At 29.7% G+C, this 21,365-nt stretch overlaps 1 protein-coding gene across 1 annotated transcript in view; it reads right to left on the minus strand.

Annotated features, from left to right (window-relative positions):
• LOC136980413 (small subunit processome component 20 homolog) overlaps positions 1-21,365 on the minus strand; it is a 132,045-nt gene that overhangs the window by 60,557 nt on the left and 50,123 nt on the right. Inside the window, exons 16-23 of the mRNA XM_067276519.1 lie at positions 20,094-20,238; positions 19,500-19,559; positions 17,824-17,961; positions 12,874-13,024; positions 12,590-12,803; positions 8,727-8,894; positions 7,819-7,909; positions 2,934-3,019 (exon numbers count right to left, since the gene is read on the minus strand). Coding sequence (XP_067132620.1) covers positions 2,934-3,019; positions 7,819-7,909; positions 8,727-8,894; positions 12,590-12,803; positions 12,874-13,024; positions 17,824-17,961; positions 19,500-19,559; positions 20,094-20,238 — 1,053 coding nt within the window. The remainder of the gene's footprint in view (positions 1-2,933; positions 3,020-7,818; positions 7,910-8,726; positions 8,895-12,589; positions 12,804-12,873; positions 13,025-17,823; positions 17,962-19,499; positions 19,560-20,093; positions 20,239-21,365) is intronic.

A 21,365-nucleotide genomic window follows, 5' to 3' on the forward strand; every position in this document is an offset into this window, starting at 1 on the left:
GAAGGAATACTAAATAAAGCTGGAATTGGGACTCAAAGGATTATAGATCCAAATTTGGGGAAAGGAGAGAAAGGGCAAAAGATAAAAAGTAGTGAGAAAGGTTAAATAGACCTTCTGTTATGCAAATGTTGACCCTTAATTTTCCAACTTTCCTCCTTTCTTTATCTTTTGTCCTTTCTCTCCTTTCCCCGCATTTGGGTCTATAATCCTTTGAGTCCTAACTCCAGCTGTATTTAATATTCCTTCCAGTGTTGCAAGATTTGGCTACTTTGCACCAAATTTGGCTACCCATTTTTTAGTTTGGCATAAAAAATATCATTTGGCACATTGGCTACTTTTTGGGCTACATATTATTTATAAATATATTAGTTGAATAAAAATGCATTTTAAAATGGTGTTTTGTCATTTTTTATTAATTAGAGACCAAAATAAAACAAATATTTGTGTTTTTTAAATAAATTTTTGTTTGTCTCCTTTATAATAAATGAATTTATCTATTTCTAAGTAAAAATTGAAAGTGTCTGTAAAAGCAATTTTTTAAAATATCCTTTCTCGTGATAAAATTTTAATACAGTTTTAATACTTATAACTATAATCTAGACATGTTAATCCTTAAATATACAAGTATTGGGCCATAAGTTTGGGTAGGCCTCCTACAACGCGGTACCTTTACAATGCGTTTTTGCTCCAACGCGGTTGGAAAAACACGGAAATTTTACAACGTGGTTTATGGTATTTAGAAATGAATTATCTTTCACATAACAGAAAAATCGCAATGGATCACACAAGTGCAGTGGAACTTGATGAAATAAGCTCAGATCTTGAAATAAAGCTAGTCAAACATTCTCGAACAACTATAATAAGTGACGATGAGGACTGAATTTGAGAGCATAACGTTATGTTTCTTTTTGATTTTGACTTGAAATCATAATCTTTTTAGTTTTTATATGATGTTGAATTTTATTTAAGCTTTTTATGTACATAAATTTAAAAAATGATGAAAATGTTACACCATAAAAGGCAGTTTTTCTCTTTTTAGAACTGAATCCGAGTTTTTGTATTAAGTTGGTGTCTCCTATAACGCGATTTCCCACAATGCGGTATTTTCAAGGAACGTATCTACCACGTTGTAGGAGGCCTACCTGTATATATAATATACTTGTGGCCCAAAACTCCACAAATTCTTCCAATGTGGCCCAGAGAAATAAAAAGTTGGACACCCCTGCTCTAAAGTATGGAATATAATCAGAAAACATAATTTAGCCATAGCTCTGAAAAGAAACATTTGGCTATTTAACATTCTAATAAAAAGAAAATGGCTAAGCAAAAATCTGCCATTGTATATAAAATCCCTCTTCTAGACATGTGGGATAACCACAAGTTGGAATATATCGGTATTACCTCAAGATCACTAAAAACGATATTAGAGACCTTTTTAATGACCTCAGAAAAGGGCAAACTAGTTTATTACAATTAGCTTGGAGATCTGTCATATTAAAGTTTAATGAGACCATATCAAGCCTGTAGAAAAGCTTTTCCTGGGTGATGTCAAATCAGCACAGGGGTTCAAATCTACAGAAACAATCTACGTACTAATGTAATCAATAAAAAGGCTCTGTTTCCCTACCTAAATCATGGAAATGATTAAAAAAAAATGAGAAATTGAAATCAATCGAGAACAATTTCTTCATTCACAGTAGATGAAGTGTTATCTAGCAACAACTATGTTTGTAGCACTTGTAAGTATTGTTTTACTCCAATACTTTTATTCCATACTTAATATAAGCATTTCACAGATTTACATGATTTAAAATTGCTGAAAGTAAAACATGTAGTTCATATAATGTTTATAATGAATAATAAATAAAATTATAACTGTAATACAGTGGACCCCCGATAAAATGCGCATGTCGGGCGGGAAACAACACCTGCATTATAAGGTGAACCGCATTATACCGAGCAGCGTGGTGTAACGCAGTTCACCTCTACTTTAGCAATAATGTCAAGCTTTTCTTTCACACTGTAAGCTTTTCTTTTACTCATCATGCATACAATAATTAAACACTATTCAAAATACATTCAGGAACTCAATACATGCACAATTACTCAATACGCAGTAACAATAAAATGCACTACTCACTAACGCCACACCGACCTGTATAAACGTGTTTGAGCTTATTGCGTTGCAAACATCGCCTGCGCTATAACAGAATGCGCAGTATAGTGAGCAGCACTACAACAAAGGTCCACTGTACATCAATTAATATTAAAATTAGACTTAAATCAGCGTTTCTCAACGTGGGGGTCGTCGCGGTGGTATTAAAGGGGGGTCGCGAGACAATAATGAAATCATTTTATGAGAAAAAAATCATTTGTTATAAACTTATAAACGTTTTACTTAGAATAAGTACACACGTAAAGAAAAGAAATTAATGTGATGGTTGCATTTGTTTTTCATTTAAAATTTTCTCCATACGTGAATCAAATTACAAAGAGCACATACACGTCAAGTTGGAACTTGTAAATTGCTCATGTATGTACACATTATACACACGTATTCATACCCATCTCTATAAATGCAGCAACATAAAATAATAGGAATAGTTGTATTACATTTTTTATACCATTGATATTTTCTTAATGTATAAAATTAGTGCAATGTGATTATATAATATTTTAAACAATTTACATTTATAATTACAGTCAAAATTCAATTAGTAATAGTAAGGCTTACTGTTATTATTCCTTTGAGTGGGGGGTCGCAAAATATTAATTTTATTTATATTTACTATTTGGGGGGGGGGGGTCGCGGAGCTAAGAAGGTTGAGAATCGCTGTCTTAGATAATCACTTTGAAATTAAGCCTTGACTCATACTTAACATTTTTTCTATACAGAAATAAAAAAATAATTATAATAATATAAAAATTCTCACCTGTATGGTTTCAGAGATTTGTGACCAAATGTTATTAGACAATCAAAGGCTAATTTTTGAATTTCTGGATCACGAAAACTTAGTAACTGTAATTAAGAAGTAAAATAACAAATATGAAGAATACATCATAAAAAATTATAATGCAACCACTAAAAGAAACAATGCATAACTAAACAAATAATTACAATTTTATATCATTGTTTAGTATAAAAATGTGACATAATTTTTTTCATATTAAATTATTTTTAATATATCAAAAAACATTTATTAATTATAATGAAACATAATTTATGAATTTAAAAATTGTAATCAATCAATACTAAAATGCTTATTTCAGGTAGCTAAATATTTAATTTATAAAGAAGAAACATTTTAAAACAGTTTCAGCTTCCCAAACAAATATCATGAATATAAAAAAAAACATTGTTTTCTACACTCCTTTCTTTTTTTGAATTAAACATTTCAATTTCTGAAGTAAGCATTTTAATATTGATAATAATACGAGGCCTAAAATTTATAAAATTATTTATGATTTATTTATCTGGAAATGCGTAATATTAACTCAAAAAACCATGAAATCCAGTAAAAAGGTACATTTATTAATGGAATAAACATTTTTGACCATATTTAATGGACATCTTTAGGTTCTAAAATGGAACATAATAAATCAAACAGAAAGAAAATTTTAAAATAATAAGTATTCAATAAATTTACATAGCAAATCACATTTGCAAGAGCGTAACACACAAATATATTAAATAAAATGTAGAAAATAAAATTTAAATTTAAAAAAAAATAACAAATACAAACAAGTAAATAAATACAATGAGTTATACACATGTTATGAGTAAAAAAACAAATTTATCAAAAGCTGATAAAGAACAGTATAAAACTTCAAATAATTCCCTCCAAAAATGTGACACTATTGCAGAATCCTTAAAGTTAATTGTGGTCCCTTTCTTGATAGCGTTATATATTTCTGGAATTTCCAAATAATTAAGATGTGTTGGATCTGAGGCATGATGCAGTAAATGCATTGTCAAAAAACACATTAACATCAGAGTCACAAGCAAAAGCTGCCAAGGCTGGTGTACATAAATGTTTCTGAATAGTGTCTTCATGTTTCTTGATTCTAGTGCTCAATGATCTATATGTCACTTCAACATATTTGTACTGATGTCCACTCTGTTTTCTCATAAAGGAACTGATTAGATCCTAGGCAGAGTCCTCTCATCAGTGGAATCCTTATCTTTCCCGAGTAATGAGAAGGCTCCTTCTGTATGCAATTCTAAAGTTGGAGAGACCTGCTATTACCTTGTAGACAGCATACGAAACTTTGTTCTACATGACAATCCTACAGAGTCTACCATGATGACAGACCTTTTAGACTGTTGGAATTCATTTGTACGTGATAACAATGTATAAGATATTAATAAACTTTGGCTGGTGACTATGGACAGTGGCTATACAGATGATACAATGTAACTCCTGGTCTCAGTTGTGAGTTGGAACAGTGGACGTACGCTCTTTTAACAAGGGCTTTGAAGGCAGCTAGCTTATAAGAAAATGAATCATGCAAAGATGGAGGAATAAATAATGGCTTGTAAGAAATTTTATGGTAAATGGCAGTAGTAAAAGAACCATTACATTTAGTAATAAGAACATCAAGGAAATGCACCTGGTAATCACTCTGTTGCTAGTAAGCCATAAGGAATGTTGTTGGAAATATGTAATTATAACAAAAATAAATTTTGGATATAAGAGAATGTAAATAAACAACCAATCTAAATGTGCTATATTTAACGAAATTATTAAATGTGAGATTATTTATGACTACATTCTAACTACTAATAATTAATATAGTGTAATCTGCATTCTTAAATGCTACATAATAAATCAAACATATTATCATCTCTTGAGTATCATTCTGTGTGTTTCTAAATGTATTTTTCCAGTATTGTTTATTTATGATTATTTTTCATCATAAATGTTTTCCTTATTTTACATAGTTTGTCTATTAGACTTAAAGATAGGATATAAATTGTAATCAGTTAATTTGTTTTCTATGTTCCAATAATTTACTACTTAAAAATAAATCATTAATTTAATGATTTTCAGAAAGCTTCCCATTTTAATTGCATTAAATTATTTCAAACTAATTTTGTCAAATTAAAACAATATGAAATGTTATAGTTTAAGCTAAATTAATTACAATTTCAAATAAATGTTTCTTTGGAAATAAAAATAAACAAAACAAAAATGCTATAGGTAAATAACAAAATTAATCGTAAGTCTTAAATACATTATCTGTGAAACTAATATTACTCAATAACACTTTATTCTCCTAGAATGAAAAAATATATCATTAATGTCATCAAACACTAGTGTTTTATTTCTCCCAACCATAGATTTAGTTTCATTTAAAATTTTTTGGAAATTTGCTATTCTTTTACTTCCTGATGAATTCCATTTACAGTCAAACCTTGGGTTTCAAATGCCTTGCTTTTCAAATAATTAGGTTTATGACCAAAATTTTGAACTCATTTTTGCCCTGATTCCTGCACAATAACTTGGTTGCCAAACAAGTTATTCCGCAGAGTCAACCATAAATGATAATCAACTTCCTACACTTCCTATGTTAAGTCGATGGCCTGACCGATCAACAATGGGACTACCAATTCAGATGTTAGTGTTGCCGAGATTGCCTCACATCATTAGATGCCACGATGCAAATCGTCGATGATGTTACTATTTAAACTGTTTCAATGTGCATGTGAGAAAGATACTGTTTTTGTTTTTTGGTTGAAATGACAGTTGAATCAAAATCAAATTAATTCATAAAAACTGCATTAATTGACGTTCACATAGTATAAATGGCATCCAAGAATTCATGTTTAAATATGTTTAAGTTAAATTAAATGACAATTTATTAATATAATATTATATTATACATATTATAATATTTATTAATACTAGATAGCCAGTTAATTAAAACTAAAAATAATGAAATAAAACTCTGGCCTTTACACTAAAACTGAAACTAAAATTAATTAAAATTGAAATCAAATCAATAGAAACAATATTTTGAAAAGTAAGGATAAAGTACTTGTTGTCCATGTTGATTGATTTGATTATATATGGATGGATCGAATGAAAACGAAACAGTGGTCATAATTTGGTGTATGTGTATGTGAGTGTAACAAAACTGTGTGTTGATGTAGAACAGAAGGTGAAAGAGGAGAAACCCTATTGATGAATGGACTCACACTTGGTAAGCGTGTGCAACCACGTGGTATGAGCTGGCGGTTGGAAAGGAATGTCGTCCGGCAGGCAATCAGTCTGCATCATGTTTGCGACTAAGAAGAGCAATGTGGTACCCTGGAATGTTTGCGTGCAGCAATCAAAGCCAAGCGGCCAGGAATGTTGTCCTCTGGAGTGCTTTTGCTCCACAACAATGCATGGCCACATATGGCCACTCACACACTGAGCATGCTTGCGAAGTTTCAGTGGAGTGTGTTGGAACAACCACCATACAGCCCTGACCTTTCACCAAGTGACTTTCACATCTTTGGTCCACTAAAAAAAAACATTGCGGGGTCGATGTTTTCAATCGGACAGCGAAGTCATGGACACTGTTCGAAATTGGTTTCAATCTCAGCCAAACTCTTTCTACGAACGAGGTATTCACCACTTGGTACAACAGTGGGACAAGTGTTTGTGTAATTTTGGTGATTACATCGAAAATAAATAATGGCTACTGTTCTGTTTTCATTTGATCCACCCCTTATATTTCATACAGACAGTTGGAGCTGAGTTTCTATTTACAGCACTTCTTTGTAAAATGTTAGTTTTAGTTTCAGTTGGCGGTGATGGAACATTTTGCTTTTAAAATAAATAAATAAATAAATAAATAAATATATATATATATATATATATATATATATTTATATTTATTTATTTTAAAAGCAAAATGTTCCGCCACTACCAAATATATATATTGAAGATTCCCCTTCATTTTTAATATTTTTTAAAATAAAAATATATTTATTTTGAATTCTAAAATTATTATAGAGTTGATGTTACTATCTAATAATAGTGAAGTTGAGGCCAAAGTTTTCAACGTGAAAACGTGTATGTTGGACGTTCAGCGCCACTTTCCTGTAAGCCTAGAAGTTTGGCAATGGCATTTGGAAAGTCAGTGGAATCATGCTCGACATTCCAAAGGCCATTGCCAAACTTCTAGGCTTACAGGAAAGTGGCGCCGAACGTCCAACGTACACATTTTCATGTTCATAACTTTGGCCTCGACCTTGCTAATAATTAAGTAAATTTCGCGTAAAAACTATATTTATTTTTGCATAATTTGAAAAACAGTAAAGAGACTAATCCATTTTATATTGTTTATGGAAAAATTTGTTTTTGTTTTAGAACAAATCAGTTTTTGAACAACTTTTAGCAATGAATTAAGTTCGAAACCTGTAGTTTGACTATATTAAAGAGACTAGCTGTACTAAGAAAGTATAGCTAATCTCTTTACAGTTTTTCAATACATACAACAATAAATATATGATTTTTATATGCAAAATTTACTTAATTATGATTAGATAGTAACATTAATTCTATAATAATAATTTTCGAACAAAATAAAAATATTTTTATTTTAAAAATATGAAAAGTGAAGGGGGGGGAATATTCAATTTTTTGAATACATCTTCAAAAAACTTCTAAAAAAGTATCGCATAATTTTTATTTAAATAGTTAATTATGTTTCTATTTTTATGCTTTATTTAAAACTTTTAACATAAAATAAAAGTTTATAAATATTTATCCATCACATTAAAATACAACTTTCGGGTGATTTAAAATACAGATATATGCAACTTACCTCATTATATAAATTGAGCAGTTCTTCATGTTGATAAAAGGCTTTTGGATTTTTAAATTTTGAAAATATTGTTAAGTGGGTCTTCAAAGTACTATTTATTAAAATAAAACAATTTTATATGTTATTTATACTTTTATATTTATGTACTGTACATCATTTATATTTTTTGTAAAGAAAATTTTACATTTTTAATCCTTATTTTGATAATGATTACATTAAAAAAATCATAAACACACATACTTCTAGATTCTATTTTTTTATATTAAATGTTTAGTAGTATAAGAATTTCTAAAGACTCTGGTAAATCTTAGATCTTAGAAACCACGAAAAAAATTTTAAATTATTATTTTAATGATTTAAAGTCAATAGAAAAGCTCCAAAATATTTTGCATAATCATGAATTACAATTCCACAAAATAGTAGGGTAATTAATGAACATTTATATAGTAGCAACAATAGAAATTGCATCATCCAGAAAATCTTATAAAAAATATGTTTATTTTTTAAATTAAAGTATCACTTTACTGCAATCTGCAAGAAACCATAAAGATTAAATTATCCATGGCATCAAAAATATAAAAATTCACTAAATACCTGCTTCAGAGAATACTAAATCTCAGACAAAACATTAACGGAAACATAACAAATCGCTAAACAATTTGTAGTCAAGTTCTCTACCATTTTCGACAGCAATGTTATAGCATCAAACCTTCTAAACAATTCTCCAGTAGCTTATTATCTTAATAATAACAAGAAAGTACTACGAAGGTTTGGTGCTGTATTTCCACTCCAGTATTAATAGGTGTGAGTAGAACAGCAGTGATGCTGCAATATTTTGCTGCGCCATTATACAAACCAAATATTTCAATCTATTATATTACATTTAATATTAATATTTTTAAACTTACCTTATTATTCTGTTATTAGCTACTTTATTTTTTTCTCCTTCTGCTTTTTTGTTAAAATATTCAGTTGCACGGGAACAGAAATTTTTCTTAGATAATTCTTCATTACACATTAATTTAATAAAATTATCTTGATTTTTAAAAAAAGAGGATCCAATGTGAAATTCATTACTGCATAAAAAATACAAAACATGTAAATATTTTCTAAATTTACTATTAAATTATTATTTATAAATAATTTTAGCAAATAAATAACTTATCCTTTTAATATAATTACGTTATGGTAACTTCACTGCTTTGGATATGTATTGACATGATTTTTTTGTAAGTTTGACCCGTGTAATAGTTCATTTTGAATGCAGTAATCTAATAAGAAGATTCATATGAGACTATTAACAAATAAAATTGTTCAACTAGAGAAGTCTGCCACATTGAGAAATTTAAATTATTACTTCCACTTATTGAAAACTGTGGTTTTTGCCCTCTTTGTTATATGCTTCAGAAATCTAGGGTTTTCATTTAATAAATGATGATGGAATACGGATTCAATTTGTTAGAAACATATTTTGCTTACCTTGTTGCACACTGGGCTATTTAGTTTGATGGAATGTTCTTTGATACCTATAAACCTTTTAATTTTTAGAAGGTTAGGGAAGTGTCTTATTAAGACTCATAACCTTGAAAACTCTTGTTTAAGTAAGGTATGTTTGAAATTTTTATTTGGCAAGGATTGCATGGACTGAACCTGTTCTTTCATTAGTACTTTTAAAGAACATGGTGCAAGATTCTGGAGGGGGCAATTAATCTAATTAGATTAATTGGTTAAACTAATACACAGTTAATGCAGAAGTGGGAAAAACCACTTTCTTTTCCCACCACCTGCCATTGCTAGTGATCTCTGATCTGATAGATAAGAACAATCAAATAACCGTACAAATTGACAATTTTAGCGATGTTTTGAATAAGTGTCGAGAAAAGCTAAACATATGGCTATTAATGAGAGAGAAATGTCAAAATTGGTTAAAGAAGTAAGAAGAGTCCCAACACCTCGATGGTGACGTCTAAGAACTTTGAATTTGATGTTATATATGGTAAAAAGAGTCAGACTGCTCCGGCTGATGCAATAACACATCTCAAACTCAGACCACATTAAATCAAAGTCATCCAACTTTTCTCCCACACTTAATGCGTATAAAAGGGGCTAGAACTCAAGCCATGGAGCGGACATCAACAGTAGACATAAGTGGACCTGACCAGCCATAATAGAGGCAAACATACTAGAAGCATAGAGCTCTACCTGCCAGCTGCCTGACGGCCTACAGACCACTGACTCTCAAATAGATCCACGATTGTCTCTCCAATGTCGTATGAATAGGATCCATAAGCATCGAGTTATCTTCACGAGGTATTGTACTTAGAATTGTACTTCCATTTGTAAACTCTCTCTCTTTGTCCATTAGTTGTTAACTAGTTATAGTGTAATCTCCCCATATGTATTTAACATCTTTTTGTTCCATATTAAATTCGTTGTTTTGTTTAACTGGTGTCAATATCAGTTATTACTCGGAGAACGAACACCTTATGAACTTACCGACGACCTCCCCACTCGACTTATAGTCCTCCTAGCCATCCCATAACATCTAGACCAGATCTCACCGATCCAGGCACCGTACAAGGGTCAAGTCTCACCAACTGACCCACGGAATAAATCTCACATTGGCATTAATTTTATAAGTGAAAATGTAGAGCTGATAGACTAGTCTCTCTCTCCTCCTTATTAACATTTTTGATAACTTTTTATGCGATATTAATAGAAAAATAAATAATAGTGTATATAATAGTAGGAATAAAGAACTGGATGTTACTTTTTTTGATAATTTATTATATAAGCAAAATGTATTTTGTATTTTTTTATACAGGCAAGGCGCAAGTCATTAAATTTCCTAAATAATTATTTCAGAGAACCATGTACATATTGGGTGGAAGAAGAGATTTTTGATGCTTTACATATTTTGGCTAACTGCATGCATTTTAAATTGCTAAGAAAAAAGATCTTGGTTATACTGTTCTCTCCAGGTCATTTTTCCATAAAGTTCTTTCTGATGCTTCTTTTCAATTTAAAGTATTTTGGTTTTTAAGAGTGTCTTTATTGATCTTTTGTGTTACATGGTGTGACCCCTCTACCTCCAAACTGCTGATGAAGTTTGGGAGCATCTGTCAATTGGTAGCTTCATTACTAATATTTTGTTTTTTTTTATAGGTAAAAATATTATTATTATTATTATTATTATTTTATTTTTGTTCTTTTTATTAATACTGGCAGATGCTCTCAAATTTAATTTAAATCTAATTTAATTAATGTTATTTTGTTGTAATTTTGTAATTTTATGTTGATTGTACTTGATACCAAGAGTTCTATATTTTTAAAAGATTGTTTTTCTCCCTGTATCATGGAGTATATTTAGTATGTTTAAATCAATAAATAAAATTTAAAAAATTAAAGTTTATTAATAATAAAGTTTTAAAGATAAATTAAATTTAAGTTCTTTTTAATTAAATTAAGACAGTTTCAAATAGCAATTCTACTGTATTTTAGAAAGCAATTTGAAATAAAAAGTTCCACTGCAAATAATATCACACGTAGTCCTATCACTTAATTGTATATTATTACAAATATGTAATTAACTGATTATATTAATAGCAAATTATTTTAAAATTTATTAATATGAAAATATTAAATAAACAAATAATTATTAATTATTATATAATACTTAAAAAACTCAAAATTTCTGAAAATTATTACCATATATTTCTGCAGATAAGATGATAGTTGAATCATAAAAAAAAAGCCCCCAAAATCCGGGGTCGTCTTATAGGACAGGTACTAAAAAACTAGACTGAAATTTATACGTGGTACGATCCAAAAGTTCGGGGAATGCAGTAATCTATGACAACAAAAGCATGTATTTGAAGTTACAGCGTATGAAATGGATTCTACCAAACCACCTCTACGTGTTCAGGTTAATTTCACCATGTCATGTGATTAAACTGCGAGCGCTGCTGTTTTTTTCCAGAGATAGTTATCTTTGATCTGCGACGTAATCAAAGTGGAGTTTCAAGAACAACCTCCAATATTTCGACTTCACAGTGACCTTTCACCGTAGAATCACCGTACACCTTTCTTAGCAATTTTAAAATCTCCGTAGGTGTTTTACCTAAACGCTGACAAAATTTAATGTTGGAGGTTTGTTCTTGAAACTCCACTTTGATTACGTCGCAGAACAAAGGTAACTATCTCCGGAAAAAAACAGCAGCGCTCGCGGTTTAATCACATGACATGGGTGAAATTAACCTGAACACGTAGAGGTGGTTTGATAGAATCCATTTCATACGCTGTAACTTCAAATACATGCTTTTGTTGTCATAGATTACTGCATTCCCCGAACTTTTGGATCGTACCACGTATAAATTAAAACCATTATAAAAAAAACGGACAAACTGTAATTATTTACTAGTAGAGAGTAGGGCATATCCACAAAATAAAATAGCCAATATGACGTTTTTGTGAATAGTTAAGGTCATTACCCGAATGCCCGAATCAGTGCGAATGTTTGCAACAATAGCAAGGCAGAAAGTAAAATTTGTTCATTCAAAAAATTATGAATAGGACATAATTCTATATACACTATACAGTATTATTATCCAGATGATGATTGCTGATCTAAACTAAATTCATAGGCCGTTGATAGTTTGGGGGTCGTCTTATAGGAAAGATATATGCTAAAACTATAAAACTTTGACGAAAATTTATACCTCGTCTTATCTGCAGAAATATACGGTATTTAATATGTAGATAAAATTCTTACCATATAAAATAAAACAATAATGTAACTAAGTAACGATTTCTCGATTCCGCTTCATTGATAAAGTGTTCCATTGCTTGCCAAAGTAAAATACGATGATTCATATGATCTGCATTTTCCAAGTCCGAAGTGGATGACATTATCTTTTGGTAAAATAATTTAGATAAATCATCTTCATCTTCAAATAAATTACCTAATGAAACTGTTGCTGTGTCTTCTATATAGAATAAAATTTTGTAAAATTAAAATTTAATAATTATAATGAAATTTAAAATATTTTTACTTACCAAATAAGTTATAAATGGATGTTAAGTGTGGTATATAGACGTCCCAAAATGCATTTCCCAAAACAACATATGAAGCTATTAGTTCTTTTACTGGTTGCCATAGCAATTTGAAATTAATATATAGCATTCCAATCAAATAATATAGAGGAACCTATAATAAAATAATTTTCTTAAGGACAAAATATATATAATGTTTATTCTATTTTATAAATATAGTTTAATGCAAATTACATAAGTTACCTTTTAGTAATGTTCACTTATCTATACACATGCTTTCAATATTCAAGTTATCATAATTTTTATTACTTTAATATGAAAGTTAATAAACCAGAAATCTTATTTTATATCCAAATATCAGTTGCCCCATACCAATGTTTACTTCAGTCATTTATACTCTTATTCAAAAGAATTAAAACAACTGAATTAAATACAACAATAAAACAACAACTAGATATTAAGTACAGTATACTTAGACATCCTAAAATGCATTTTTCAAACAACATACGAAATATTAATTTTTTGCTGACTGCCAAAGTAATTTGAAGTTAATACAATGCTTAACAAATAATATAAAAATCTTTTCCTAGATATCAAATAAAAAATGTTGACTTTGTATTGTCATAAAAGAGCTTCTTGTCTCAAAAAGTTGTTCAAAATAATATCTCAAATACAATAGTAGAGATAACAGAGACTTATCACACTGCTACATTAAATTAACATTAAAATGACACTTCTATCATCAGAATGCAACTTTATTACTGGTTTGAATTTTAGTACACAAGACCCTCATCAGCTATACATAAAAATATATAGAATATATATAGTTCCACCCACACTACAGAGTACTATGAGGATTACATTATGAACAGGCCTTCTCTCTTGCAGATACCAAATATCTACGTATAGTCGTTGCACGTCATTTATCATTTGTTCCATATTAGCAGGATGTAGGCTTGAGTATGTATATATCACAAAAGAGCCGGAACAAATAATAAATGATGTGCAACAATTATACGTAGATACTTGGTATCTGCAAGAGAGAAGGCCTGTTCATAATGTAATACTCATAGTACTCTGCAGTGTGGGTGGAAATAAATCTTGAATGGGTATGTTTTAAATTGTAGATTGTAATTGTTAATCATTTCTCTGCAATTTGTTACTACAACAGATACGTATATATTTTTATGTATAGTTAATGAGGGTCTTGTGTACTGAAATGCATACCAGTAATAAAGTTGCATTCTGATGGTAGAAGTGTCATTTTAATGTTACCAGTAGCAGTGTGATAAGTCTCTGTTATCTCTGCGATTGTATTTGAGATATTATTTTCAACTTTGTATTGTATTTGAAATGTATTGTTAGAGAAATAAATTAATTTTACAACTTTTGCAATTATTAATAAAATGTAAAACAAGTATTTTAGTTTTTCACAACCTATAAAAAATAAGCAAGAAACACAATGTTCTGAGAAAAGAAGAATTTGTAACTATCTTTGGTAAACTAATGTTATTTGTCTAAATATACAACTCTAAAGCACAGGTGAGCAATATACATTTTTTGTTTAGTATCAGCAATTGATCTTCTTTCGACCCGAATTATTTTGGTTAGGCGCTTACGTTCCACCCAGGACAAAAGAAGATCAATTGCTGATACTGAACAAAAAATGTATGTTGCCCACTTGTGCTTTATGAAGGTATGAGAGCCAATGATCTTGTATATACAACTCTATGTCAGAAAATTGTCATGCTCTTACAATTCCAGTCTTTTCTAACTTTCAATGTAAAAAATATAAAATTTTAAGTTATATTTGCTAGTAATTTGTTACGTATCTAATTAACCTATTATTTGACTATACTTTTAAAAATCATTACCTGTTCATAACATACAGTTATCAAAAATCTTCAAACAAATTAATTCAAAAAAAAAAAAAAAAGAAAAGTAATTTATTGTGAAAACTGAGAAAGAAAATGCTCAAGAAGTTTGAGAAATGATTATAAACTAAAGCTCAATAGTACGAAAAAATTGTTTTAAATCAAGTAGATATTATCATTTTGTATGGAAAAAGGAGAATGTAAATGTGTCCCACAGTAGAATAGTTTGCAGATTTTGTGAAATGAACTTGTTCCAAAACATAAGCTAGTCCTCTCTAGGAAACAAAGATTGAAATGAGTTCAGAGGTGTAAGCAGTATATTAACTGGACCTTTGGAAAATTGGAATAAGATTATTTTTAGTGACAAATCAAGGTTTTATGTATGTTATGATGATCAGAGTATAGATTTGTGGAGACCAAGGAAGAAGCCTTTCATCCATCCACCCTAAAGCAATCTATCAAATATAGGAATATAATAATATAGGGATGCATGTCTGCAAGAGGTGTAGGGCATATCACAACTATTAAAGGTACCTGAAATTCCTAAAGGTATCAAGAGTTGCTAGAATACCACATATTTAATTACAGATTAGCGGTCTTTATAGACCTTATGAAAAGAGCCTGCAGTTATTACAGTACAATTGAGAACACTAGGAAGCAGGTCAGTTGCATCACAGACATTTCTATCATACATGACTACTCTAAAGGCTTGATCTATAAATTAGCCCACAGGCAAAAAGCTAAAAGAACACAACTAAACAGCACACCCAACAATACTCCAGTGGATAATTCTGCACTACAAAATCTTAATTCTCGCTGTAAAGTTGTGGCTTACAATCATCACATGCATAATATTTATAAGGAAATTGCTTCATATGTTAGTATAAGATTATCTTACAGACATAATCCCCACCTGTTTAAACTGCTTAGAAATGATAAGAATCCAATTGACTACAGCAAAGCACTGGGAGTATATAAGATACTCTAAGAAATAAAGGTTCTAGAGAGACTTGATCTGTATACGTTCAACCCAGAGATTACTCAGAAAGCGCTTAAAAGAACATGGAGCCAATATAGATAGATAGAGGGAGGCAGACTACTGCCCTCTCGATATATGCGAGGAGGAAGAAGTTAAACCTGATTTACAATGTGCTACATTAATTAGAACAATGGCAAACATGGACCAACTCAAAGTACTAAGAGCACTTGAGATTTTTAAAGCAGAGAAACAGGGACAATATATAAATTTTAAGGAGAATAGATGCATTTCACAAGTGTGGAATGCATCTATCTGCAAATATTCTTGTTTCAATCTTTGTTTCCTAGAGAGGACTAGTTTGTTTTGGAACAAGTTCATTTCACGAAATCTGCAAATAGATCTCTTTGATACATCCAGTGGTGATATTCGAAATATTTAACAAGGGGTTCGCTAGCAGAAAATTTTTTCCTGACAATCACCGACAAACGAAATGGAAGTTTTGGCTAGAAATAAATACAATACCTTTTCTTGCAACCATATATCTAACAATCAGTGGCGTATTTAGAACGTAACGAGCCATGGGAGAAGGCCAGGTAACAATAGTATTTTAGAGCTGTCGACCTTTTATTTTATTTTATTTTATTTTTTCAAGGCAGAGAAATTCTTTACCGCAATACGGCGCTTCTAGGAATAGGCACATGTCATCATCTCTCGAGATATATTATACTTTTTCTTTCGCTGTCCATAGCCCGACACGTGTTTCACAGCCATCTTGTATTGTCTCGCACGCGTGGCATTCTGGGATCTCTCTTATGATTGGATCTACTTTCAAGAACACTCTTGAATCGATCGCGATTAAACCTCGATTGAAACGGTCGAGAGAGATCGCACCAAGACATACTCCCTGACCTTGCTCACAATCTAGATTGAAATGCTCGGTGCAAACGGGGTATAAGGCCCTAGTTTAGTAGTATTACAGAGTATAATACATATATTTTAATATATTTTTTTAAAAAAAAACAAACCCACTGAGAAATGTTCCGTGTGTTTAATAAGGTTCGGGAAACTGAAAATTTGAACAACGGGTTCACCCGAACCCATTCGGAAAACTTTAACAACGGGTTCGGGCAAACCCGCTCGGAAAACTGAAAATTTTAACAACAGGTTCGGCCGAACCTGTGCGAACCCGCCGAATATCATCACTGGATACATCATTATAAAAAAAAAAAAAGGTTTTAGAACTTTTACACTTGGATGCATCCTATTGATCAATTCTAGATGATTTTAAATTCAAATTTACAAGTGAGCTCTTCTGCGTTCAACATATTAGAGCATTAAAATGTTATAAGTTCCATCTGTTTGAAATTTTTTACCTGAAGCAGGTCTTAGAAGTAGGTAAAAATGTAAACAACATACCCTATAAACCAATGACCAGTGTTCGACAAAAAACCAAAAAAGGAAGTTTACCACTAACATTTTCAAACTCCCAAGTTCTTCTTTAGGTGTTAAAGTCAACCCAAACTTGATTTACAGCAATACTATCAACTACTTAAATCCAGATTTAAATCCTATAGAAAATCTATGAGAAATAATGAAACAAAGATTGATGAATGAATAAACTTCAACATTATGAGAGTTAACAGAAAAATTGAAAAATATTTGGTCCAAGATTACCTGATAATTATCAGAAATTAATTGATTCAATGTCACAAAAAATTCATCATGTAATTAAAAACAAGTTATCCAAGTATTAAATGAATTTTCGACTAACTTTTAAAAAATATTAATACAATATGAATTATTCTGAAATAAACTTATGTATCCCAATTTTTCAAACATTTATTTATTCCAATTTTTTGAATTTCTTAAAATTATTTAGTCTTTTCACATACAGTATTTTTAAAGTACAATTAAATGACAGGTTAATTAGACATGTAACAAATTATTAGTAGATATGACTTAAAAACGTTATAATTTTAACGTCGAAAGTTAGAAAATACTGGATTTGTAGTAATAGAATTAAAATGTAATAAAAAGTCATTTTCATTCATTTGGCAATGTTTTAATTAAACTACTAACATAAATAAACAACAACTATACCTGTTTGTAATGATCATAATTTGAAATCTTATACATTTGATCATATTTCAATTTTTGCAATAGTTGAATTTTGTGTCGTATCTCTTGAAAGGTTGCAGGTATTGATTCGGCTTCAAGACACATTTTGAATATTGTTGTCTGAAATGTTAATTTTAAATAGTAAAAATACATAAATATATTAATAAAATACAGGTATCCCTCATATAACCATAGATGCATTCTGAAAAAGTGCCATGTTATGCAAATCTGTGCTACGAAAAACAAAACTAATGCAAAACATAGGGTTAGGTTCGAAAAGTTAGCAAAAGTATACTAATCTTTTCTGTCACTAAGAGAAATATGTTTATTAAATCAATCTGATAATTTATTTCCAATCAACAATTAACTAACAATCACAATTAAAAGTACTGTATTTAAACATTAATATTAATTTTAGTTAAACGAGGGCATTTTATTTCTACAAAGTATCATCTTCTTATGAGTTTTTTTGTTGATCTTGCTCAAAAATATTAGCAACATCTTTATTTCTTTTTATTTTTATCATAAAAAACTTATTTATAGAAGAATTGTAGCTCAGCATTATAATGATGTCACAATAAATAATTGTTCAGTTTATATATACTTTTGCTAGAGTAAATAAGCTTAAAGTGAGCCGAATGCCATAGAGGATTGTGAGTATGTAGTCATCCTCAACTGGTAAAACAAATCACCTGTGTGGTTATATCTTCTTAATTAATAGGTTGGAAGTAAAGACTGAACAGAAGTCTGGGTAGATTTTACTTATTAACAAGGTTAAGGCCAAAGTTTTAAACGCGAAAATGTGTATGTCAGATATTCAGTGCCGCTTTCCTGTAAGCCTAGAAGTTTGACAATGGCGTTTGGAATGTCAAGCATGATTCTACTGACTTTCCAAACACCATTGTCAAACTTCTAGGCTTACAGGAAAGCAGTGCTGAACGTCCGACTTGCACATTTTTGCGTTTAAAACTTCGGCCTCAACCTCACTATTGATCATTCTTCCATTTTGTTTTCTTTCTAAATTTTTTTTTTCATCAGATGATGACTCTTCCTTTAAATTATGGAATTCAATTCATCTGCATTTCTTTTTCAAACTTATTTAACTTGATGATGACAGCTAAAGCTATCAAAAATGTTTATCATTAAATATTTTTCGTTTATCCTAAAGATTTTGATTTTGTTTTCTTTATTATTATTATTATTATTATCCAGTTTCTGTACTGTTCATATTTTTTCATCTTTTTTTACATTAGTTTAAACTAATATAAAATAATATCAACATTACACTTGTTTAATATGTACTCTACTTTTTATCTATTGATTTTAGAAATAAATAAGCATTTAAAAAAATATATTTTAACATTCTAAATATAATACATAAACTTTGCATTAATTGGGACACTAAATATATTGACAGAGTATGAAACTTAATATCGTAGCACTTGATACAGAATGTAAGGGAAGTGTTCCCGGATACTCCATTGTCCTAGACTGTCAGGCACCTTCTGGTGACTGCTACGTTTTAGTTATTTTACTTTCTAATACAAACTTTATGACATTCTAAACAATTTTTAACAAATTTATTGACTTGTATACATTAAAAAATTTAATAATAAAAACAAAAAATACATTTAAAAAAATCTGTTAAGTTACCTTACCTCTTTTATAATTCCTAACAATGATAACTTATTGAAGATTTTAAGAGTCAGAAAGCGAACCTAAATTAATAGATTTAAAATTTTATTTCAAGCAATAATGAAGTACAGCAGATCTTCGATTATCCAAATCAATTGGGGATTGGGGCTGTTCGGAAAATCGACTTTTCGGATAACCAATTATGTACGAAAAAATACATTATTAATATAGTATATTAGCATATCCCAATAATAGCTTATTAATATATCCCATGTTGAAATTTTTCTCCATTGCATGTCACTTTGCATTGAATTTTTGTCAATGTTAAACCTAACGAAAATCTTTATAATAATAATAATAATAATAATAACCATGGCTATTGTATCATTAAGAATTATTTCTTTATTTTGTACAAACAAAATTATGTATATAAAAACAAAAAAATTATACTTTAGAAGTTAATCTAGTGTCAAAAACGTTCGATTCAGCACGACACATGTCCCGACACAATCTAAATGGAATGATTTTGGTTAACCGATGTTTCGGTTGATCGGTGTTTGGATAATCGATGCTCTACTGTATATATTAAAAATTCAATTTTATAATGAAAATCTTACAATGTGATATGGAGACATCAAATTGGATAGAAGAATTTCAAATACTTCATGTAATTCATGTAAGGGCACACTTTTATCAAATTTATGAATGTAAGTCAGAAATACATCAAATAATAATAAAGAGTTGATGCTTTTAGAATTCTGTCTGCAAAATATTAATAATTATATTTATATTATATTAAATTAACATTGCCAAATAGTAAAATTTTAAAGCATTTATTCATTAAATGTTATGTCTGACTTCTTATTTATGAAACATATTAATTACATATGAGAATACTTTAAATTTTTCAGTAACAATATAAAATTCAAAATTAAAACTGGAAGAGATAACTTACAGTAAAATAAAAAAAAATGGTTAATGTTACCTATGGTTTCAAAATGGCGGCTCGTCTCTGATTCCAGCAAATAGAAGAAAGGAAACAGCGGGGACGCACGTTCTAACCTAACCTAACCTATTCTAATAAATTACCATAATTATTACCAACAAAATTATTAGAATAGGTTAGAACGTGCGTCCCCACTGTTTCCTTTCTTCTATTATAGGTACGGGTTCCTACTCAAATTTTTGTTTTGAATTCCCTGACTTTCCCTGATTTTCCCTGACCAACTTTGTCCAAATTCCCTGACCCTCACATTTCTTACGGTGTGGAATATCGACATAATAAAACAGCATTTTATTTACTGCGAACATCGAGTATATCTATCCCTCTTTTTGCCTAGTTGTATGTTTCAAAGACTGCCACATTAAAAAAATACAGTATGCATACATCCTGTAGAAAAATGTATGATAGAATCCACAACTTCAATGTAATGAAAAAATAAGCAATTTACAAATGAAACATGAGCTTTTTATTTTATCATCATTTATCAATATTATTTGTATGTAAATCTAGTAAATACAAGATAGCATAAAATCAACAAACAGTATTCTTTGATATACAAATAGTACTGTACTGTACTTAAAATGAACTCTTGACTTAGAAACACATAATTTTAAAATCTTTCAACAAAAAGAGTAACTTTTTTTAAACAGCAACATAATTTTAACAAAAAGTTAAATTTAAAAATTTTCAAATAAAGCATTTGTTCCCTCATAAAAAAATCGATCATGTAAAAAAAGAAATAGTTTTCTTTTGTCAACCACATTATTTCAAAATGGCGTAAAAATAGATTGTATATAAAGAGGGATAGGTGTAAGTTTTTACTATAGCTTCTCTAACAAATCCACTAAATCTAGCAAAAAATTAGCTGAATTGGCAACTCATTAAA

This window comes from Centruroides vittatus, unplaced genomic scaffold (genome assembly GCF_030686945.1).
Source record: "Centruroides vittatus isolate TY-2023 unplaced genomic scaffold, ASM3068694v2 contig_7, whole genome shotgun sequence".
Classification (NCBI taxonomy): domain Eukaryota; kingdom Metazoa; phylum Arthropoda; class Arachnida; order Scorpiones; family Buthidae; genus Centruroides; species Centruroides vittatus.